The 22,751-nt window shown below is 50.7% G+C and overlaps 7 protein-coding genes across 7 annotated transcripts; 4 read left to right on the top strand and 3 right to left on the bottom strand.

Moving 5' to 3' along the window:
- Positions 1-731: 731 nt before the first annotated feature.
- Positions 732-2,955, bottom strand: BO94DRAFT_208972 (endonuclease/exonuclease/phosphatase family protein). The gene is made up of 4 exons (XM_025606140.1): positions 2,038-2,955; positions 1,621-1,989; positions 1,131-1,576; positions 732-1,084 (listed from the first exon to the last, which is right to left on the bottom strand). The coding sequence occupies exons 1-4, from the start codon at positions 2,702-2,704 to the stop codon at positions 755-757; spliced, it is 1,812 nt and encodes a 603-aa protein (XP_025464109.1). The 5' UTR covers positions 2,705-2,955; the 3' UTR covers positions 732-754.
- Positions 2,956-3,207: 252 nt separating this feature from the next.
- Positions 3,208-5,187, bottom strand: BO94DRAFT_549421 (glutamine--tRNA ligase; the record flags this gene model as incomplete). The annotated part of the gene is made up of 3 exons (XM_025613446.1): positions 3,208-3,291; positions 3,341-4,695; positions 4,743-5,187. The coding sequence occupies 3 exons, from the start codon at positions 5,185-5,187 to the stop codon at positions 3,208-3,210; spliced, it is 1,884 nt and encodes a 627-aa protein (XP_025464110.1).
- A 3,346-nt stretch (positions 5,188-8,533) lies between these two features.
- Positions 8,534-10,433, top strand: BO94DRAFT_499494 (cytochrome P450). The gene is made up of 6 exons (XM_025609379.1): positions 8,534-8,997; positions 9,054-9,138; positions 9,183-9,271; positions 9,320-9,613; positions 9,662-9,710; positions 9,758-10,433. The coding sequence occupies exons 1-6, from the start codon at positions 8,614-8,616 to the stop codon at positions 10,375-10,377; spliced, it is 1,521 nt and encodes a 506-aa protein (XP_025464111.1). The 5' UTR covers positions 8,534-8,613; the 3' UTR covers positions 10,378-10,433.
- Positions 10,434-12,470: 2,037 nt separating this feature from the next.
- BO94DRAFT_209027 (uncharacterized protein) lies at positions 12,471-13,077 on the bottom strand. The gene has a single exon (XM_025606141.1). It carries the CDS (start codon positions 12,887-12,889, stop codon positions 12,572-12,574), a length of 318 nt encoding a protein of 105 aa, XP_025464112.1. The 5' UTR covers positions 12,890-13,077; the 3' UTR covers positions 12,471-12,571.
- Positions 13,078-13,111: 34 nt separating this feature from the next.
- BO94DRAFT_568530 (uncharacterized protein) lies at positions 13,112-14,613 on the top strand (the record flags this gene model as incomplete). Its single annotated transcript, XM_025614686.1, has 2 exons — positions 13,112-13,490; positions 13,684-14,613. The coding sequence occupies exons 1-2, from the start codon at positions 13,416-13,418 to the stop codon at positions 14,611-14,613; spliced, it is 1,005 nt and encodes a 334-aa protein (XP_025464113.1). The 5' UTR covers positions 13,112-13,415.
- A 3,450-nt stretch (positions 14,614-18,063) lies between these two features.
- Positions 18,064-20,891, top strand: BO94DRAFT_499500 (threonine aldolase; the record flags this gene model as incomplete). Its single annotated transcript, XM_025609380.1, has 12 exons — positions 18,064-18,136; positions 18,183-18,287; positions 18,337-18,372; positions 18,421-18,503; positions 18,594-18,740; positions 18,793-18,862; positions 18,916-19,166; positions 19,217-19,445; positions 19,491-19,705; positions 19,757-20,090; positions 20,151-20,488; positions 20,545-20,891. The coding sequence occupies 12 exons, from the start codon at positions 18,064-18,066 to the stop codon at positions 20,869-20,871; spliced, it is 2,208 nt and encodes a 735-aa protein (XP_025464114.1). The 3' UTR covers positions 20,872-20,891.
- Positions 20,892-21,614: 723 nt separating this feature from the next.
- BO94DRAFT_538498 (sulfotransferase family protein) lies at positions 21,615-22,659 on the top strand. Its single transcript, XM_025612501.1, has one exon. It carries the CDS (start codon positions 21,794-21,796, stop codon positions 22,562-22,564), a length of 771 nt encoding a protein of 256 aa, XP_025464115.1. The 5' UTR covers positions 21,615-21,793; the 3' UTR covers positions 22,565-22,659.
- Positions 22,660-22,751: the final 92 nt, after the last annotated feature.

The following is a 22,751-nucleotide window of genomic DNA, read 5'->3' on the forward strand; positions in this document are numbered from 1 at the left end:
ACAGCGGAAATCATAAAAGATATGAAACAGAACCCGTGTCCGGGGGGCGTAAGCGAACATGACGTACCAGACTCTCGATGCGCTCCGCGATGGCGTTAGGGTTTCCGGGGATTCCATGGATGTGCGACGGTCGGGTCGGATGTTGATTCGAGGAGCCGGAAAGCACGGAAGAATACGGTCCACTGCAGAGGGGAAAAGTTAAAACAAGCGATAATTTCCTGCAGTCGGACCAGCGGGTTCAGATCTGGTGCTAACAGACTAACAGTACCCTAAGAAGTAAGAACTATTGATGTGAGATCTGAACGGAGGGGGGACACGGGCAAGCATGGATGGGTGGGTGGGGCACAAATGCCCACAGAGGGGGAAATTTTTCAGCTGTCCACGTGTGGTGAGGTTCGCTAATAGTGGACGGTCGCTACCGTTGGTTTGATTGCCTCTTATTGATCAGGGGAGGGGGTGTCCACTTACTTGCTTGTTGCCCGCGGTGCTCAGGCCTCAGCGTGGGTTATGGTCCCGGGAGTTGCGGCAAGTTGGGGTACGAGCAAGTCCCGGGGGGCAATAATTGGGGATTACTGTTCTTGGGAAGACTTTAGATATCGTGATGGTGATGGACAGACAGGGTTGATCGACAGATCAGACGAGGACCCTTTTCTAAAAAGAGCTCTGGATCTGAGGATGATCATTCATAGATTGAAAATCATTCAATAGATGCAAACTAGCTGGGATACTGAAACTAAGGGATAATAGCAGTAGCTCACTCACACACATTGAACAAAGCAACGGTGGGATCGTGATCTGATTTTTCATCCGCAGTCGACACCCAGGTGTTGACATGGATATGCTCCATCTTTGCTCCCGATGTCAACGCCGAACTCACAAACATGTGATCCAGTGCTCCGCAGTTCTGGTTATACAGGTAGGTATATCTCTCCGTGGTAGGAATACCAGTCACCTCCTCCAGATCATGCAGTGTCGATTCGGAGACAAAAACCTCCAAGGGCTCCACAAAAGCATACTCATTAAAGTCGCCGGCTGTCAGAATCTTCGCGTCGGAATCCTCAGCCAGAATAGACGTGACAAAATTCTACCAGTGTTAGAATCGGCTGGTCTAGATGCGCGGGAGAACTCACAGCAACCACTTTAGCCTGCTCCACGCGATTCTCCACCCATCCGTTGACCGGTGGTCGCGCATCTCCCTCGAGCGAAGTGCTATCATATTTCGACGTGAAGTGGACGTTGATGGTATAGAAACTGTTCTTGCCATCCAATGTCTCCCACTCGGCTGCCAATGGCTTGCGACTGTCATTCCATGCCTGGTTGGAAGGATCAATCAGGCCTGGATTATAGCTCAAACCGCCGCCCGCGAGCACTTTGGTAGCGTCGGTGCTGGACCCAGGGTTGTAATTTCGCAGCCGCACCACTGATGGGTCATACAGGTAGGCCACGCGGATATTACCGCCGCGTTCTCCGCCATTCGTGTCGTTGATCGGGTCGATGTCCGTGTAGTTATATTCGACTCCGCCTTGCTCCTTGATGGCGCTAGCCAGGTTCGAAAGAGTCTCGCTGGCCGAAACCACTACCATCGTCAGTCATGATCCTACAGGAGTTGGGTTTAAATACCTCCATCATCAGTCGACCCGCTATTATCCTGGATCTCCTGCAGGAACACAATGGTCGGGCTGTTCAGGTAATTGGCAATGTGGTCGGCAACTCCGCTCATCCGACTGTTGTCCGGCGAGAAATTATCAACATTGTAATCAGCGATGGTGATTGCGCTACAGGTCCCATCAGAACTGAGGGTCGTTGCAGCCGCCTGTGTCGATTTGGATCCCGTCTTCTTCAACGCAGTCAGTGGAAGCAGAGTATAAAAGCCATATGCTTGGGTGATAATGCCCGTGATATCCTCGAGACTGTCTCCCATTTTGATATCAGTTGGGTTGTCGCTTCCGTCCAGAGGTGATCCGATCACAATGGCTTCGGGATTGGAGTCTGCAGTCCATGTCAGCTTCCACCATGACCAGAGGAAGGTAGTCAAACCATTTGCGCTCATTGTCAATCCTCCCCGGTCATTTTTTCCTGTCACCGGCCAATCGCCAGTCACCCAAGTGTCTCCATATTTACTGGCCTTGCTGACTGCCGTGAGCCCGGTCAAGGTAGCCAATTCACCACTCAGGCTCTGCCAAAAATCCATGCCATACTTGGTCGGCTTCAAGACGGGATTCGCGGTAGAAAGCAGGCTGGAACCGCCCGGCAGACTAAACACATCGCCATTGTCCAGAGAGGAAAACTGCTCCGTCGGAGGGTCCAAATCGTTCTGTCCGATCACAGTGGGGTCGACGTCATTGCCGCTGGAGATGACGGTGATGTCCGAAGGAGATTCAATCTCCGTCATGTAGACATACGATGAGGATGATCGGTATTCGGCCACTGTGCCACTCAAGCTGACAATATCGCCGACCTCGACCTGGGAAACTCCATCGCTGCTATAGATGTACACGGAGTAGGACCGACCGTTGGTATAGGTGGTAGTCGAGCGCAGGTAAAACCCACTTGAACCTTTGGCCGTCACGAGGCCCTTGACACCCGAGACGGTTTCGCCTTTGTACGAAGAGATATACTTGTTGCCGTTGATTTCACGGATGGTCGCTGCCAACGCGGTCTGGAGTAGCAGCGCCGCTGCGTAAAGAGAAGGGAACGCGCGCATGGTGGCTGTTGTTCTGATGAATTGGACTATCGAAGGGCCATGATCTTATATCCTCGCACCCGTGTCGGTCGGGTAGAGCTATGTCTCACCTGTACCTGTCCAGGGTCCGGCAGGGTCCGGCCGATCCGGGTCGGGGGAAATTACGGCGGTGCAAGAGAGACAAGATAAGGAGTGAATGATACTCGGCGGCCAGTGAGATCACGCAGGATTGCCCACGTTGAGGCCGAACTGCAGCCGATATGCAGCCAAGACATCGGCTTCAGGCCCGATGTCACGTCGATCGGAGCTGACCGGCTGAAGAACCGGAATGGTATCAGATTATATTGCAGAATCCTATCGTCGGTCTATCCGGCGGGTCGGACCGCCAATTTATCCACACCACATGACATCAACTACCCTGCCAGCTATGCAATCAATTGGTCTGCGCGTCTATGCCGAGGTGAAACTGCTTCACTATCACGCGCAGAAATCGAGGCTAATCATTCGCCAATGGCTTCAGCGCCCTAGTTGCCCTTGCTAACATCCTGTTTCAGCGACACAATCCGGTTCAACACAACCCGGTCATCCGTCGAGTCCGAATCCACCGCCTAATCAATGTTAGCCAGATACTCTAATAACAACTGGAGAGAAACTCACGAAGTAAGCCACACGCATCGCCTGGAACCGAACACTTTCCGGTCCGCTCTTCCCAGCCTCCTTCTCTCCCGCAGCTTCGGGCCAGGGAGCCCGGCGGCGCACTTCATCGAAGCCTGCCTCAATCAAGGCATCCGTGTGAATGGTCTCGCTGTTCGAGTTGACATCGTTCAGGAAGCCGCCCTCCACCGAGTTCGGGTCATCCGACTTAAACAGTGGGTCGTGGATGCGAACCTCCACCTTCCGCGAGTTGTCCGGAACCCAGTGGATGTACGTCTTGGGCTTCGCTCCAGATCTGTCAAGAACGGCGCGGATTTCCGTGACCTTTCCGTCGGCGTCCTTGGTGAATGTGGTGGCCTTGATGGGATAAGGCACTCTCCACAGACCCACGCTCTTACCCGGGGCAAGGCGGAAGTATCCCTTGCTATCCTCCTCGCGGAAATCAGACCGATCGATATAGACCGTCTTGGTGAATTTGAGCTGGTGGGATCCCATGGCGGGGTCCTTAGGTGAGAAGGGAACGTCCAGATCAAGCTCCGAGGCTTCCAGGGATTCGAAATCCTCAACAACAACCGGGACAGGGTCAAGGACCAGCATCAAACGGGGAACCCGGGTCTCCAAGTATGTCCGCACCGACTGCTCAAAGCGAGCGATCTGGATGACAGACTGGGAGGTGGTCACACCCAGTTCATTGATGAAAGAAAGGATGGCCTCCGGAGGGACACCACGACGACGCAGTGCAATAAGGGTGTATAGACGAGGATCATCCCAGCCCCGCACGTAACCTTCATCGACGAGCTTCTTCAACTTTCTCTTGCTCATGACCGTTCCGCTAACCTCCATGCGACTATACTCGCGCTGCATGGGCTCGTAGACACCAAGCGTCGAGTTGAGCCATTCGTAACTCTCACGCGACAACACAAATTCGGTCGTGCAAAGACTGTGGGTAATCCCCTCGAAGCTATCACAGAGGCAGTGCGCAAAGTCGTAGGTTGGGTAGATCTTCCACTGGTCCTTGGTACGATGGTGCTCCTTCTTCAGGACACGATAGGCGGCCAAATCCGAGTACATCTGCGGGTTGGGGTTATCGAGTTCCTGCTTCATGCGCAGGAACGCCGTCTGGGGTTCGTATTTACCATCCCTCATGTCGCGGAACTTTTGCAAGTTTGTCTCCACATCCTGCTCGGCGTCCTTGCAGCGGAATCTCGGTCCGTTCTTCTCTCCACCGCGCTGCAGCTTGATCTCGGCGTCGCTACAGTGACAGACATAGGCCCGTCCCAACTTGATAAGCTTCTCAGCCAGCTCGTACAGCTTATCAAAGTGGTCACTCGAGTGGGTGATCGCATGAGGTTTGAATCCTAATGCCTGTAAGCGACCCTCCATGATTATATCCACATCTACCTACCAAGCCACTGAATGATCTCCTCGATCGCCACAAAGTATTTCTCCTCCTCGGCCTCGGGGTTGGTGTCATCGAATCGCAGGATTGTCTTTCCGCCATGGTGTCTCGCGAATCCGAAGTTGATGGCGATCGCCTTCGAGTGACCCAGGTGCAGGTATCCGTTGGGCTCGGGCGGGAATCGGGTCAAAGGCGTGACGGGACGCTCGTTGTAGACGGCAGCGCAGAAACCCTGCTTGAACATGGCATCGGGATCGATGGGGGCCTCCTCCTGCTTGGCGGCGACCGGGCCCTGGGGCTTGGGGGTCGCAGCAGGCTTGGGAGCATTGGCTTTGGCGGCTTTTTTGGCGCGCTTCTGCAACCGCTTCTTCAGCTCGCCCTTGGAGACCATTTCCCCGGTCTCCGGGTCGAGCTGAAGCTTAGCAGTGGCCTCGGTGATTGCGTCAGCCATGTTGACACTGGGCCTGATGGAGTGAGAGATGTGTGGTGTGAGGTGCGTGTGAGTCAGGATGAATAGCACCAGAAAGTGTTATCGCGATCGGCGGGGGAGGGGAAATTGTCGCGCTTATGTCATCTTGGGCACGATCACGTGTTGCATGCTTGCAGCCACCACCACGACCACTGGCTTTAGCTGATCCCACCTTCGAATTGGATGTCCATTCCTCGATAGGGCTAAGAAATCTTTGAGATGAAAGCAAAACTGATCAAATATTTCCTTGCTTATTGTTTGGTGCGAACATAGGCAACCTGCAGAAATATATATCTCGGGCCAATTTACGCACTGACATGAACACCTTATTTATATTGTACACTATGTAAGAAGTACTCGTTCCTGAAAGGAGTATTCAGTCCAAACAGAACCAATGCAGGATTGTTGAAGACAGAACAATATAGACGATGCACGGCAAAGTTCACTGTAACAGATGTGAGCACCTGACTTTGGAATAGTCGCCTCAGGACGCTATCACACCTCTTGTTTGATTTGGTCGGAAGAAGTATATTGTTTCATATAAGAGGCCACTTCAGACAATTGGAACTTTCTCAGGTATGTAAAACTTATCTAGACCTATATCTACTTGGTCTCTGTTTGTTTGGTTCCTAATTATAGTATTTTCTGAACCCACAAGTCTCTCCTTATCCAAGATCTATCAGAAGACAACCTGTATGGAATTCGTTGTCCGACTCCAATAACCTTTTGAGTTTTGTCGCAACGCAACTGGACTTACTTTCCATCAGTATCCATCTCACCGAAATAGGTACCGATCTCCAAACATAAGATGAGCCTCCTTGGACCAGACGCGAGCGAATAGCCCGGCGACCGATAGCCTGCCCAGCCGGGTAGTAACAAGCCGTAGCGTTGAGTATCATGGCAACACGACTGCCTACAAAGCGAAATACAGCCAGGTACCCCCCAGCTCGGTGTTTATAAGTCCATCTCCGTGTAAAAGATACCCCACCGCGAGCTATGCTGGTCATTTATACCGTGAAATACAATACTGATGGTAATAAGGCGAAAAGGGCTCCTGTATTGTTATGCCCAAGCGGTAAAAGATTGGAATCATGACTGGGCCTGGGACGAGTGATGATGTGTGTTGTGAGACCATGGCGACTTGGCGCCATGGCGAGAGACTTCGGAGGGGGATTTCTGATTGGGAGTTCAGTTAGAACAGGTGGCATGGGACAACCGGTGCATGTCCCACAATAAGTGAGATATTGTTCCTTGATTCTCTGCGGAGGAGAAATTAGTAAGGAGCGATAAGCTTGCGCCGAGAATCAACTCAATCAGGTAGAAAGTTGCCATCAGGATAAGATACGGAGTGACTGCTTCAGCCTTCCAGATCATTCCTCAGGCAGTGGAGTTATTCCACCGCGCGAGTAAGACAGGGATTAGCCAGGGCTGCAAACGTCAGATCGACGCATAATTGTCGTTAATATCACTGTCAATCCAGGGTTGCTCCACAGGGTCTGATTGATCAACTTATCCGTTCTTTAGACTCTTAGCAATTTGGGGGCGGTTAAGACATGAACTCGTGGCATTAGCATTGGCCCAGGTAGCGATTAAGCTTCTTCAGGGGCCGGCAGAAAGCACAGCCGGCACATGTGAGTGTTTGCCAGGCTAATCCTAATTGGGACTCATACTTGATGAGTCATCACTGCACATTTTATCCCCTTCCAATGCCAGATACATCTGCATGCCACCATGCGGCGCACCGAAAAGAGCTATCATTTGTCTAGCTAGCTATCCAGCTGTCTAGCTTTCCAGTCCTGCCTTTGGCCAAGAATGGGAGACAGGCTGTAGTCAAACTCAAAGCAGCTATACGAACTCAATACGGAGGACTCCGTACCAGACTTGTTTGAAGGGTGGGGATCAATTTGATGAAAGGAACTGTACCAGCCTTCCATCATCATTGGGCGCCACGCTAAGCTGTTCCTGTACAGTGCAGACAGCTGAACGCCCCACCCATTTGCCACTGCGCCGCCTGAGGTTGCATTGCATCAGGTCCAGATCGTTTCATATGTCAGGCTGGCTCCGAAACCTGATTGTTCTGAAGGGACTTTGCTGGTTGTGTCACGCGTGATATGACATGTGTCCTGCACAAAATGCGGTACAACTTACAACAGTATCCCAGGTGATTCCAAGAATCATGTTTGTCCTTCCTAGTTCTCAGTCTTCGATGCATCTAGCCGTCTGGGAGGCTCATCGATAGGCAACCTACTTTGCCGTCGGATTATTTCCACGGAGTGTAGTAATAATGATTTGTTTAGTGTTTGCCTAGTATTCGCTACAGTTCCTTCGTATGGAGTCCACAGTACCTGTTAGGATTCAAGGTGCTTATGACAGTATTTTCCTAAACAGGAGGAGTGCCGGCCGCTAATCCGCTCTAAGGGTAGTGCATGATTTGCTGCGTCTCAGATTCTCAGCAGCTGCGCCATCTGACTTTAGAGGTGACGCATCACGATCTATATGACAGAATGGAGCCCACACCTTAGAGGTCAGGTAGACGCAACAGCCAATGACTCCAACAGCAAATGGCGGATCCATTGTATCACCGGTGTGAGAATCTCATTATTGAGAACTGGATCTAAGTCACCGGGAAGCTAGGCAAATCCTGTGGGTAGCACATGTCTACGGAGTAAGAAGTAACCGGTCCTGATGTCTGCCTCGGGTGATGCCACCAAGGCTGGCTAGGATTGCCATCCCTGTCACGGAGACCCTCCATCCGTCTAGTTCTTGGGCTATCTATAGGAACACCCAATTTCGATGATACCCGGGAACTCGGGTTTAGCGTATTTTACTCCGTATCCGTATGGCTGCAGCGTATTCCGTACGTGGCGGTACCGCCGAAGCGACGCAAAGTGGGGCGCCTGGTCAATTACCCGCGCTCAATCGTGATTTATTGGCTTTGACGATGGATCATAGTTCTCCTAGCACAGGAGCACTACTAGTACTAGGTGCGATCCAGAGCGCAACGACCACGCCCTCAATGGGTTCCCTTCATGCCATTGCGATTGGTAATGACTACCACAGGACCGGAAGTGGCCGTACGACTCTGACGCCATGGTGGTGCGGGCCTTGGTTTATATGGCACGCACATGCAGGACCACTAGGGTACCATGTGGCTAGTCTCCGATGTCCACGATTGGTGTGCCTGGCAGCGGTGGATCTTGCATTGTGGATAGGGGATGGATGCGATGTGTACACGTTCAGTATCCCAAACTTATTATTAATGACCGAGTCTCCGAGAAAACTCGGCGGGACTCCACCAGGGAGATGAACTTGCACACGGCCATACTACTTATTATTGATGCTTGCTATCGTTGATGCATTCTGGTTGCTCTTGTTCCTCTCCTGATTCCATAACCCCTGGTTGCCGCCATGGTGTTGCAAGGCACCCTTCCGTGGGTATCGGCCGAACCTTTCCTCACCTTCAAAATCATCGCCACCGTCACGCTGATCACCGTTGCCGTGCTTGCCATTTCATACCTGATCTTGACCTCTCGAAATACCCCATTACTCTCCAAGAAACATCATCTCGCTCCGCCCCAGCTCCTCTGGCCGGTCCACAAAATCGCGCAGTCCTTCTTTGACACGCAGTTTGACTTTCTGGCCGAGGGGTTCCGAACCACCGCATCGCGAGTTTTCCGGTTCCGCCTGTTCCAAAATGAAGTCATTGCGGTCTCGGGCGAGGACGCGCGCCGCACCTTTTTTCGCGAAAAGGCCCTCAATCTATATGAAGGGTTCCAGGTGTTGATCGGCACGGTATACCTTGTCTGCGGCTGATTCTTCCGACAAAACGATACTAATTACCTTTGCAGATCCCGACTGGTCTCGATCCGCATGCGCTTAGTTTTATCTATAAGCGATTGAGCGTTTTGCAACGCCCGGATAACCTCCAATTCCGTAAGTTTAGCCGCCAGTAGAGAGACGAGTACTGACAAGTGCAGTACTTCCTCGGTTGTTATCAGATTGCCATCGCAAGATGGACTTGTGGGGGAAGGAAGGTCTATTAGACCCTACGTCTACCGTACATGAAGTATGTATCGTAATCTTGAACGTTTTGGATAGTATCTCATGCTGGCAGGTTACTTTCCAAATGATTATCCGCGCAGTTACGTCGTTTGATGTTGCCGAAAATCCCGCGCTGGTATCACGACTCAAGTACTTTTACGACATTATTGACGCCTCCGTCAAGCCCATGGCCTCTCGATTTTCCTGGGTGCCTGGACTCGCCATGTTGCGCAAACTATGGGCTTCCATGAGTGTGTATCGCATTTTTGCCAGCGCCCTGGATGAGAGGAAGCGCAGTGGAGTCAGCAGGCCGGATGCACTACAGCAGCTGTTGGACTCGGGCGAGAGCTCCAATTGTATTGTCGGGGTGAGTATCATTTATCATTATCTAGATCGATTTGCTAAATGTCACCAGTTCATGATGGGGCTCCCAATCGCTGGAGCGCGTTCCACTGGGACAATCGGTATGCCACCCTCCTCCATTCACTAATCATCACTAACAAATCGACAGGAACCTGGCTTCTCCTCTTCCTCTCCCACGAACAAGAATGGTTCGCCGCCGTCCGCAAAGAAATTCAAACTCTCATCACCACCTACATCTCCGACCCACCATCTTCAATCTCCGGACAATCCATCGTGGACCTCCTTTCCCGCATCCCTCTATCAGCCTGGGAATCCTCCACCCCAACCCTCGACCTCTGCATCCGCGAAACCCTGCGCCGCGCACAACCCCACACTGCCGTGCGCAAGAACACCGGCCCAGACCTCACCATTGGCTCCTACACCATCCCCTCGGGCTCCTTCGTCCTGTACCCCTTCTCCGACACTCTCCTCAACCCCTCGATCTACTCCGACCCCTTCCGATGGAACCCCGCCCGCAGTCTCGCCAAAGAAGACCAATTCATCGGCTGGGGCGGCGGCACACACATGTGCAAGGGGCAACGCCTCGCCAACCTAACCATGAAGCTAGTGGTAGCGTACGCCTCAATACGCTACGACATGGACCTCGTCGACCAGCGGGGCCAACCCATATCCGGACCCCCAGTTCCCGACTGGAACGATTTCCTCACCTGTCGCCCCAAGAACGATTGTACGATCAAGTTCTCGGAACGACCGGAATGGACATTATGATGATGTTGTAGTGGTTGGTTGGTTGGATCTAATTTAATTTAATGTGAAGTACGGATACGAGTTGAATAATACCCGGGCCACTCCCTTAGTTCCATGACAGGTCTTTCTTTATATTAATTCTCCCTTAGCGTACCTGAGCACAAACCCTTTCCGGATAATGCGAGGGGGTTGGCCCGTGCGGGTCTATTTTCCGCTGCGGTTTGGCACGGGCCTGCTGCCCATTGCCACAAAGGATGCCGCGGACGATGCTCCGTTATTTCGGATGCCATTTCACCTTCACCCTCACCCTCTGCAAATCCTCATCGCTGCACGTTGGCTATACTTAGGCGGACACACCAACAAGTACCAATCCCAATCCCAATCCCAATCCCAATCCCAATCCCAATCCCAATCCCTCCATCCATTCCGCCCAAGTCCGTCCCACCACCGAACCCACCACCCTTTACTACAGTCACGGTGTGTCTTTATCCCCCCTATCTATCAACTCAACCACTTACCTTAGCTTACCGACAAGCGACTCCAATCGAATAGAGACTCGCCACCATAGCGTAAACCTTATCCTCTACCTACCTACCCAAGACTTAGTCAAAGACCCAAGTTAACCTAAGTATCCAGTTCTGATAGTTCGCACTAATCCTCAAACTCAAATAAATTAAATTAACCCCCACCTCCTATCTATCGTTTCTCCCCGATCCCCTACCTACCTAATGGGTACATAGTAGTATTACACATGTCAGATCCTAAAATCCTCCGTCGGGGGTAGGTAGCCTAGTTTCAAAAAAAAAAAAAAAAAAAAATCGGAAAAAGATTTCCTAGCTGGTGGTTTAGTGCGGAGTTTAAAATAGCCTAAGTGGAAGGAAAAGTAGATTGCCCGGGGCGGAGACGGAGACGGAGAACCGGGGGTGGGTGAATTATCCGAATTGGATTGAGGTGGGGCTACATACATACTTACAAGGTGGCTGGGATCGATCTGGGTGGAGGGTCTAGGGGTCTGGTTTAATTTAGGACAAAGAGATGGAGGATCGATAGTGGTTGTATCTCCCTAATCTATGTAGGTTTCTTAGTATGTTTTGGGATTTGGGATGGTTGGTGTCGGTGTAGGTGTATTTGTTCAGTGGGGGTTCTTTGGACTTGGGTAGACTTTCCTGGAGGTAAAGAACGTTGATGGATCTTTTTGTGATATATTTTTTGATGTTTTGGGTTTTATTGACTATTGTTGAACCTAGGTATGGTATATGATTGCGTGCGGAAACACGCGTCTGGGAATGTCATCTTAGCCGCGGATAAGCGCGGGCATGCGCGTTTGAAGGCCGAGGTAATATGGGGTGGTACTATCTCGTGGTGGTGTAGATTTGATTCGATATGAGCACGGAGTAGTAGTACCTGGACGAGATTAGCGTGGGGGGACGGAGGGAATGGTGTGTCTTGTGTGGTGTGGTGTGGTGTGGTGTATATGAGATGACTAGTTTAGGGATTTTGGGATGGTGGTCGTTTTGTATGTTGTTAGAGGAGGGGGCAGGTTCTTAGTTCTAGACGAGTGATTTGCTGAGTCTCTTCACTGCGCTGTAGTGGTTTTGTATTGGGTAGGTGGTATCATTTGAGATTCTATTTTCTTTCATGGAGGTGGTTTCTTGCAAATGTCTGTTGTATTTAGATTAGGGTGTTGAGATGTTACATGTCATAAACTATTTTTCGATTCTAATTTGTGAAGTTGGGCTGGACGATACGGATATGCTGATATTTCTCACCGGTAAGATACAAGTGTGCGTGAGGGCATGCTGGGAGTAGTGTTGTAAGGTGCTGTTACGAAGATGGTGTAGTTGCTGGTATATTATGCTTTGATGGTCTAGACATATTTTTACCTAGAAGATGAGGGACGGATCTCAAAATAGACTGGATTCAATGTGATCTTGAACAGAGCTATGTGTCATAGTGTCCAAGTAGTATCAAGATGGTTAACTATGTTAATATCATTAGAGAGAAAGAGCTAGATCTCACCTAGGATTTGCCAATGTCATAACCGCACATTGCCTTGTTACTAAACAGTTCATAACTTCCCTCGGTGGAATGTGTCTATATACATTCAGAACATGTCGACACATTGGATTGAATGACAGCGGAACTGACCGTTGGTGAATGAAGATCTCTGTCATGGACAAGGGTACAGTCTATGCCTGGAGATGGATAAACTGGGTTATGCTTGGCATGCTGCTTCATCGTTGTCCCATCGGGCGATAAAGCCGAGGGGCGTCGATCCACCGGCTACAGCCCCACTTAGGGCCAGAGTAAGCGAACTAGTTGATACCGGTATCGGAAGATTCTGACCGTACCAGGGGATTGGTACCAACCCAGGGTACACCCAGGGGCTGGATGACGCGGCCCTAGTCTTTCTCTCTGCTGCACAGTCTGCAGGGCAGCTGCAAGTCTCCCATGGTAGACTATTCGGTCTGTACGGACAAGTATGCTGTAGGTAGGCGTTCCGTGAATCCGACTTAAGCCACCAACGCCACATCTAATTGGTCTTCTTGTGAATCTCTACAAGTCCATCAACACAGTGCTTACCGGGTGGAATAATCCCCATTGTCTTCCTGGTGGATACAAACTACTGGCACTACCCTGACTAGGGCCACACCATCCCTTTTGTCTAATTTCTCCATCTTCTGGGCCATGCATCCCCACATTGCCTTGTCTGGTCAACTAGCCAACTAGCAATCCCTGTACATTTACTGTTTCTGGTTTATTAATCTCAGTTAACAAGCACTACTTTTCCAGCAGCCCTGCCGAGGACAGATGCTTGACATTCATCTCGATTCCTGGCGGTGGCCGTACTTATATTGGACTGGTAGCGGTGGGATCAATCACCCCTCGTCGTCGGCACATTTCAATTGATTTTGTCCAGCACCCGACTCGGTTGTTGATCGTTCATCACTCGTTTAAGTGCGATCACAGCTGCAGCGGAGCCCATCATCACAATCCGACTACGCCGACATGTTGAACCTATTGGAGAGCCAGGAAATGGTACCAAGTGCCTACCAGCCATGTTTCCCAGAGGACAGCCAGGTATGCTGCCCTCCATTGGTGCTGTGGGCCAATCTGACCATTTCCCCATGCAAGTAGAAGCCGGACCATAAGCTGGTTCCCCCGTGTCCAACCTCCTTCGTGCCAGAACACTACCCCCCAAGCTACCAGTCGAAAACTCCCCCGTCATTATCCATCTCTCCGTCGTCCCCCTCAACGGTCTCGGAACCATGCGACGATGCAGCCCCGATCCGCCCAGCCAGAAATCATAATCCCCGCATCCGCGAGGACACCTGCACTCTCAGCCCCGATGATTTGACACTCTTGGCGCACTGGTGTTCCACGACGTATCGATCACTCACCCCCGACGGCAAAAATGAGCAGTTTTGGAGAAGTGCGATTGTCCGGGAGGCAATGCACCATGCTGCATTGCTGCAGGGTATTTTTGCCTTGTCAGCCCTTCAATTAGCCCACCGCGGAAAGGATAGCCTGCAGCGACAGGAATTGCAGAGTGTAGCACACCTTCATTGGGCCCGGGCTCGTGCTGGCCTGGACGACGCGCTCTGCCAGCATGCTCTGGACATCCCTCACAACTGTCACGCATTGTTTGCGCTCTGCAGCATCCTGGTGGTGCTTGCATTTGGCCATACTCGGCTGGTCCGATCGGTGTCAACCCACTCCGCCCTGGATGATCTGGGTCATAGCTTCAGTCAGCTGCGAGGGTCGCCGGAGGTCCTGATTGTCCTCATCGATCGACTCCGCGAGGGAGAAATGGATTCGCTGGTCAGCCAGGAAGAACCAGGGCCCATCATGCCTAACACATCCTCATTAGCCATTCTTACGCTGAGACAGCTCAATGCGCAGCACGAGGAGGACGACCCGGGACTGCACGCGATATATGCCCAAGCGATCGACGACTTGGTGTGCTGCCTGCGCTATGTCGCATGGGGTAGCAATCCCGGAATTGTTGGCCTTTCCTGGATCCTGGAGATCCCCGAGGAATTCTTGGACCTGGTCGCCGATCGGCAGCCACTAGCATTGAGCATCCTAGCCCATTACTGCGTGGTGCTGTACCATCTGCGGAAACAGTGGTGGATGGGCAACCGGGGCATTCTGGCCCTGCAAGAAATCTGCGAGTTACTGGGTCGCGACCAGCTATTCACCATTCATTGGGCGTTGGATTCGACGGGGATTGGTCTCACCGGAGGATTCATCTGAGCTGCTCTCTAGATATTCATGAGTGCATCACTCGGAATGACCCCCCAGCCAGCCAGTTCCTTGTGGACTGGTTCTCCTTGACGAGGACAGCAACACGCCGGCTCAAGCTCGATCACCAGAGGCAATGAAACCCCGCGTGGCTATAGGTCTGGGCCAATGCGACCACTTAAATCCGATCCAGACATCTGGGTCTATGGGGATGATCTTCCTGTCACTTGGTCGACGACTTATTCCCACCTACTGTAAATAAATGGTTCTATTTACGATTGCCCAGCGGGTATGACTGTGTCGGAGAGACAACCGACCTACTTCTCGGTACTTCCCCCTGCTATATATTCTCGCCCGCAGCCTCTGATAATTCTCCGGGTATCGCAACATCCGAGATCCGTCTCGTCAGAAAAGAAACGGGTCCGGCGGTTATCTTACCGCTGAGTCAGCTCTCGACCGGACGGCTTACGAAAAGGGGAAGGATTGCCGGGCTCATCGATGGGATTGAGATCTACTGCCATCTATGTACCCCTGTCGTGTATACGAGAAGACTAGCCAATCCATGATCTCAAGCACATCCCCTCCCATGTCATGCCGGAGCGCCATCGCAAGAAGCGATTAGAAAATATACCAGATAAAAGTCGGACCTGGAAACATGTGGCCTACCGACAATGGCCAAAAACATTCGTTTCCAATGACTTTGCATATGAGGTTATCCTTCCGGAATTAACAGTAGCATCGATACCATATCAATCTCAGGCTATGTTGGCCACTCCATGGTTAGGAGGACTAGAAAGCGTCGATCCAGTTGGTATGTTGCATACCCCGCTTACAAATCGGCTGATGCGGCACCGACATTACAAGTCAGCTTCGATTATGAACAGCCCCCGCTATGCAGAGGGTAAGGTTGCCTCTCTAGTTCTGGTAGGAATTTAATGTAATGAATGTATTGTATCAAGGTATTTGTTTGCTTCACGTAGACTTTGGTGTGTTGTAGTCATGTTGACTAATTGGAATGCAATTCGGCACTTTCTTTTTATTCTGATCTATCACCTACGAAGACCTCCGATGCCGATGTGGTCGTCGCGTATCTAAGCCCATATTGGAAGAGCGAGCCTTGCTAGAGCGTGCCCGTCTGCCTCTCGAGACACCAAACAACAGTCTTCTAGTCTCCTGGTTGCGTGCATGCTACGGCCATCCACTGAGGATGCCTTCACGGCCATAGCGGCCCACCTTGAGGGACGGTGGGGTAGCGAGATACCAATTCTTGATGATCCTACAAGCTACGATTTTGGGGGACACTGGGAGAAGATAATTCTTTATATTCCACAACTTCTGGAGAGCTCGGGGTCGGAGAATGAATACCATGAGGTTTTACAGGAAGTGACTGATTATGATGATGATGAATTATTTTGGCGGGTATGAGTCTGGACATGACCATACCGTATATCACTGGGCCCGGGTCATCGGTAGGATACATATCCTCGATAGCAAGGCATTGTGTCCGGACGGGAAGGTACTTATAGTGTTTTATGATGAGTGGGGATGTGTGGTGCGCTCGTTTCAGGCGGCGGATATTACGGGGATGGATCATGCGGATTTAGATGATCATTCGTGCTGGGTTAATGGGAAGATTGGAAAGCATTATCTGTGGGGTAAATATCAAGAATGTTAATGATATGAAATGCGATGAGGGTGTTACACCCTGATGATTATGTCTGCAAGGGGCAGCGAGCGGTTCCACTCACCCACACGGCGAGCTCGGTCGTCGAGGCCTGCTTGGATAGACAATTCTGTGAAGAGCCTGAGGGATATGCGCTTTTGTGCCGAGTAGTCTGCGGTGCATGTAGGATGGAATATGTTATTTCCTATCAACCATATCAGCAAATTGAGAATCCCTTCCACCTTGATTAGCTGCTTTGGCTACACTCTCGAGGGGAGGAATGATCCTTCGACTGATCAACCAAGTGCACGGTGCTCTCCTCTTATGATCCCAGCTTTGATCTCAGCCCTAATCGCTTCAGTCATATTCGGAAATAAGTTCCGTTATCGTGGATAACAACGACCTCCTCATCTCTTTCACATGCCTACTCATCGTCCAGAACAGCCCTCATCGAACCCCCTGACATACTATCTCGGGTAGGACAGCATCTTCCCCAAAGTAAGGACATCATATCATTATCTATTGCGGGCAGGTGTCACGATGTCCTTAGTGTTCTCCAATGAACACCACATGAGATTCTCACAAATCATGAACATGATGGGTATTGGCAATTACAGCTTCGAACGTGCTCTGGGTTGATACACAACATTCTGGCCGATCATCTGCTGTCCTACAGCTATTAATGTAGCGCCTCCCGGATAATCATCAGGTAAGATACTAGTCCACGCTGCACAAGACCATCCCTTCCTTGCCGAATGTTTCACTTTCCCTCCACTTATCTGACAGCGGGATATATTTCCCGTCAGCGATCCCTCAGGCATGTATGACATGGGTTTCTGACTGCCGGTTATCTTGCTGTTTCGGAACGCATACTCGACGGGAGATGGACACAGCATGAAAGGCCATGCATGTGCATGATGCTTCCGTCAGCCAGCCTCTTTCGATGAAAGTGACACAGAACTATAGCTGGAGATGCGCTATTGCGATCGGGCCTTCTTGAGGTCATACTATCTTGTTGAATTCAATACCAGCCCATGATAGGACCTCTGACTGGGCTAATGATCGACGAAGTGCCATATAAAACGCATCAAGCTGTGTGAATAATTAGCTATGGTGGGTTTATCTTGACAGGCTCGTCCTTGTGTTCTACAAAGTTGATAAGACCCACTCCTTACCGACTTGACCGAGCAACATGCTGTACACAACGTCATTCTAATTGCCAAATTTGTAGCGCTACATGCATAGAGAGGGGTGATGTTGCGTTGTGCTACGTACTAAATATCCCTCAGATGTGTGCGTGAAGAGATCGGCTATCGAGCTCAATGTCAACAATGCCTGGTGTGTGACAGTCTACAGTCCTTGCGGAGATGATCAACGGTGTCGAAGATTACACTACTTTCTTGTATGCTTCAATGAAATGCAGTGATGTCTTTCAGCTGTAGAGAATGGAATAATAATAATTTTCCTTTGACCATATTGACCAACGTCTTGTACGAGGTCATCCTGTAAGGTGGAAACAGACGGAGAAGAAATCAAGGCCATCATATATCACACTACTAAGATGCTTAAGCAAACAAATTTCCCCGCAAGGGATTACTTGCAGGTAGCTGTAGATGCACGTAGCTCGAGTTGGTAATTACGTGCCTCAGAACAGGGGGCTCGAGATCCGAGTGACATGCCTCTAGACAACTTGATATATAATCTCTGGTTTTCTCGAACCGGTAGATTCATATCCCTGACAGGATCCAAGAACTTTGTCTTTTTTTCATGATCACGATTTCCTAGAAATCCATCTCAACATGACCCTCCTAACAAACGGCCAAGCGCTCCCACCCACGCAATGGGCCCACGTTTTCAAAACCCGGGGTCAGAGTATGGACTCCGCCACCTATTACTTAAGCAATGCTAAAAAGATAAGCTATCGAGCTCAAACAAATCCCCGTTGGCACCCCAGGGCCAGATGAGGTGCTGGTTCAGATGGAGTACTCCGGTGTTTGCCATACCGATCTGCATGCATGGAAGGGTCAGATACCTTCTCCCCTATGATCGAACCTAGATACTTATAATCTTAGGCGACTTCCCTCCGACACCCAAACAGGATCTCGTTGGTATGGCTCCCTTCCAAACCATCAAATATCCCAAACTAATTATGATAGGTGGACATGAGGGCGTCGGCTTAGTTGCCGCAATTGGAACCCAAGTGAATGGCCTCCGAATTGGAGATACGGTCGGAATACAGGTGAGTTAATGTTCTCCCGCTAGTCACTCGAGTGCATAAGTGTCAACACGAACGTTATAGTGGATCAATCGAACCTGCGGAGTATGCGAGTTCTGCTCCACTGGCAACCAACCACTCTGCCCTAAACTCCAACTCTCGGGGTATATGGTCGATGGAACCTTCCAGCAATACTGTATCTGCAAAGCTGATAATGCAGTGCGAATTCCACCGGGGATTTCCCTGGAGGCTGCTGCTCCGGTATGCCAACCCTCATTAATCCATTTAGCAGTGGTGCAACTGACTGTGATAGGTTCTCTGTGCCGGGATCACGGTATACAAGGCCCTGAAGGAGAGTAACGTCCAGCCAGGGCAGGTTATTGGTAAGTTAGCCCAAGCCATATGCTCCTGGTCTCCTCACCAATCGACCACATAGCTATCGTCGGTGCCGCCGGCGGCTTGGGGTCATTGGCCGTTCAGTATGCGAAAGCATGCGGACACAAGGTCCTCGCTTTATCCAGCGGGTCAGACAAAAGGCAAATGTGTCTGTATGACCTCAGGGCGGATTACTTCGTCGACTATAAATCGCCCGATGTTGCTGAAGAAGCGAGGCGCGTTACAGGTGGTGGGCCTCATGCTGCGATGATAGTTTCTTCTGTCGAGGAACCGTTCCATCAGGCTACGCAGGTTACTTCCCCCATTCGAAGAGCGTTGATAAGATACTGACAATTGTCAAGTACATTCGTCCCGGAGGCACGATCGTTGCCGTCGGCCTTCCACCGGGCAAGATCTCAACGGATGTTTTCTCCATGGTAACCCAGAAGATAAGTATCAAGGGTTCGTATGTGGGTAATAGAGAGGAGACAGAGGAAGCACTGGCCATTTTGATTAGGGCTGGGTTTAGCGTTCAGTATGATGTGGTTGATTTTGCGGAGCTGCCGAATATATATGATCTTATGGAGAGGGGTATGGTTCAGTATGTACTATTGATCATTTACTGACGGTTCCCAGGGCAAATTAAAGGTCGAAAGGTGCTCAAAATTGGAAAGTCTCTCACGAGAAGTTCCGAGAACGTATCTACATTTTGCAGGGATCTCCACTTCCTTCCAAAGCAGAATGGCATATCCGGGAATGTTGTTTCAGGGGAGCTTGAACGAGCCATTGAGCGAGCCGGTGGAGACTTCCGGTCAGATACTGTGACTGTGCCCACTGAGCCAGTCATGCAGGTACGTTCCGACTTGAGTGGTTTAGCCAGCTTCTGATAAGTACTCTTACAGGCCATTATCAACGTATCCACCTTCGGAGACGACATCTACGACGATGGCGGCGATCCAGCAGTGAATGCATTCCAAGACAAGATCAAAGCACTAACAGGCAAAGAAGCCGCGCTCTTCGTCTTATCCGGAACCCAAGGAAACCAGATCTGTCTGCGGACGCATCTCCACCAACCCCCTCATACGATCCTCCTCGACTACCGCGCACACGTTCAAGTCTGGGAAACAGGAGCCATACCTCTTCTCTCCCAGGCGACAGTAACAAGCATCGAACCAAAGAACGGCATCCACCTTACCCTCGACGACGTGAAAGATAGAATAGTCGAGGAAGGAAACAGTAACCCGAACCCCGTCCAACCCAACCCACTCCCTCATAGCTAACACACAAATAATGCAGTCCACTTCCCACCCACCCGAGTTGTCTCCCTCGAAAACACCCTCTCTGGGTCAATTCTGCCCCTTGAACACGCAAAACAAATCTCCAACTACGTCCGCAACATTCGTGTTCCGCCCGGCCGCACCCGAATAGCCATGCATCTCGACGGCGCGCGTCTCCTCGAAGCCACCACCGCCGAGAACGTCAGCGTCAGAGAATACCTCGACTGCTTTGACAGCGCGAGCATCTGTATCTCGAAAGGCTGTGGCGCCCCAATGGGAAGTGTCATCGTGGGAAGCAAAGAATTCATCGATCGCGCCGTTTGGTTCCGGAAGATGTTTGGCGGCGCAACTCGTCAGGTATCTGGCCCTAGTCTATCCATTCCTCTCACTGGCCACTGATAAACCGGTTACAGACTGGTATGATGGCTGCTGCTGCCTCTGCCGCATTGGACCATTGTCTCCCACTGCTTCCCAAAGTGCATGCTCTGACTCGTCGAGTGGCGGAATATCTTCGGAGAATTGGGTATGAGTTCCTCTTGCCGGTGGATACGAATATGATTGTTTTGGATTTGAAAAAGACGGGGGTAGATGGTGAGAGCGTTGTTCGGTATTGTGATAGGTATGGGTTGCGGACGTTCCCGAATGGTCGATTGGCGTTTCATCATCAGATTTCGGAGGATGGGGTTGCGCGTCTGCAGAGGGCGTTGTTGGAGTTGATTACGGATCTGAAGACGGTTTAGGGTCTTTTTGTCTGGTGACCATTAAGGGGTTGGGGGTGGGATGGTGAGTGCATTGTGATGGGAGGGTTTGGGGTCATTGAGCGATTATCACGGACTCTACAATATTGACATAATCAAGCTCTCGGCATTCATAGGTGAACAAACTTCAAATCAAAGATTTTATCTATTTACGATGAATGCAGGAGTGGGACAACAGATATCCGAAAGAAGTGGGTTCTCAAGGAACCTTGGCCTTTGTCCCAGTCCATTCCTGTTTTTCTCCATGAGAGATAGATAGGGTTCAGTCTTCTTTGGGTCAAGAATATACATAAAGTTTATGCATTAAATTGAATATCTTGTTTGCGAAGCGCAACAGCGGTGAGCAAGTTCTTTCTGAGATAGATAGGGTCTGCTCTAAGGCTTCTCATTGGACCATTGGTGTCAGGTGATCTGTATGTTGCCCATTCTCACCGCTTCGGCCTCTTCGGGGCTAAGGCAACGCCTTGAACTGTGGACCAAGTATTTCCATCATAGCAGGCGAAAATGAATAATAAGTGTGATTAGTTAGCTGGTGGGCGTGTAACGCCTCCGGACAAAGAACGGAACGCCCATATGCCCCATAAACGAGCAGGCCAACCAGGTTGAAGTTGGCAGACCCGTGTGGGTACCAACAGCCCCGTCAGCACTAAACCTTGGCAGCCTTCCCAATGCCTAGTAATTACATATATTATACCAAGGTGGGACGATCCTCCTGTCAGCCGCATATTAACTTTGATCTAGGATTTTAAATCTGGGTCTTGTTTTCTTCTGCCTTTTTCCATCTCAAACTTCCCTTCGTCTCTGGATAGTACTCACTCTCCCCATTCCGTCGGTACATTCCCTGAAATTAAGCACAGCCCCAGAAAAAGGGGGAGGAGAAACAGAAGAACGGCAGAACCTCAACATGGGACAAAAAGCATCGGACCCCCAACCAGGGACGAAACTTCAAGTGATCGGAGCGGGTCTCTCTCGCACCGGAACAGCGTCCTTCAGCGCCGCTTTGAACATCCTTCTCGACGGACCCGTCTATCACGGCGGTACACAAGTGACAATGGGCCAACCTATCGAGATCAAGACCTGGATTACAGCTCTCCGAGACTGGCTCGTAGGCCAAGACCAGCAGCGCGTCCTGGCCCTCATCAAAGACCGCACCGACGGCTACGCAGCCATCACCGATGCCCCCGCCACCCAGTTTGTCCCGGAACTGTTGGAGCTCTACCCAGACAGCAAGGTTATCTGTACAGTACGCGATCCTGTTGCGTGGGCTAAGAGCATAGAGCAGATCAGTGGACTGGCGACACTCTGGTTTCTTCGTGCAGTGCTTCTCCCGCTTCCTGGAATGAGACATTTCGTGGAGTATATCTCGCTCTTGCAGTTGCAGTGGGATCGAGTCTATAATGGTCAGCGTGCGCAGGTGGAGATATATCATCAGCATATAGCATGGTTGAAAGAGATTGTGCCCGCGGATCGACTGGTGTTCTTTGATGTCAAAGACGGATGGGAGCCGTTGTGCGAGGCGTTGGGGAAGGATGTTCCGGATGTTCCATTCCCTCGCATTAATGATTCCAAGGCCGTTGATCAGGTTGCTGAGTATCATATCAAGCGGGGTCTCAAGAGATGGGCTGGGGGTTTTGCGGTGGTGGGAGTTGTTACTGCTTGGTTTATGTATGGGTGAATGTTGGAATTATGTTTGTTTGATATTGAAGCAACACTAGATAGGCACTGTTCTTACTAGGTGTCGAATATATATTTCGATAGAAGACTTACCGGGAGTCTACATGGTTGGTATCCAATGGTAGTAGCGATAAGGGTGGTCATCCTCCAATACTTCGTTGATAAGACAGTTTCAAATGATGTGTTTG

This window comes from Aspergillus sclerotioniger (genome assembly GCF_003184525.1).
Source record: "Aspergillus sclerotioniger CBS 115572 chromosome Unknown BO94scaffold_28, whole genome shotgun sequence".
Lineage (NCBI taxonomy): Eukaryota > Fungi > Ascomycota > Eurotiomycetes > Eurotiales > Aspergillaceae > Aspergillus > Aspergillus sclerotioniger.

Coding starts and splice junctions, on each gene's coding strand:
- BO94DRAFT_538498 (XM_025612501.1), top strand. CDS start 21,794: ATGGGACAAAAAGCATCGGACCCCCAACCAGGGACGAAACTTCAAGTG.
- BO94DRAFT_208972 (XM_025606140.1), bottom strand. CDS start 2,704: ATGCGCGCGTTCCCTTCTCTTTACGCAGCGGCGCTGCTACTCCAGACC. Junction 1,577..1,620: donor CGGGTCGACTGATGATGGAG/GTATTTAAACCC, acceptor TGACGATGGTAG/TGGTTTCGGCCAGCGAGACT. Junction 1,085..1,130: donor AGCAGGCTAAAGTGGTTGCT/GTGAGTTCTCCC, acceptor TAACACTGGTAG/AATTTTGTCACGTCTATTCT.
- BO94DRAFT_499494 (XM_025609379.1), top strand. CDS start 8,614: ATGGTGTTGCAAGGCACCCTTCCGTGGGTATCGGCCGAACCTTTCCTC. Junction 8,998..9,053: donor TCCAGGTGTTGATCGGCACG/GTATACCTTGTC, acceptor TTACCTTTGCAG/ATCCCGACTGGTCTCGATCC. Junction 9,139..9,182: donor CCCGGATAACCTCCAATTCC/GTAAGTTTAGCC, acceptor TGACAAGTGCAG/TACTTCCTCGGTTGTTATCA.
- BO94DRAFT_209027 (XM_025606141.1), bottom strand. CDS start 12,889: ATGTGGCGTTGGTGGCTTAAGTCGGATTCACGGAACGCCTACCTACAG.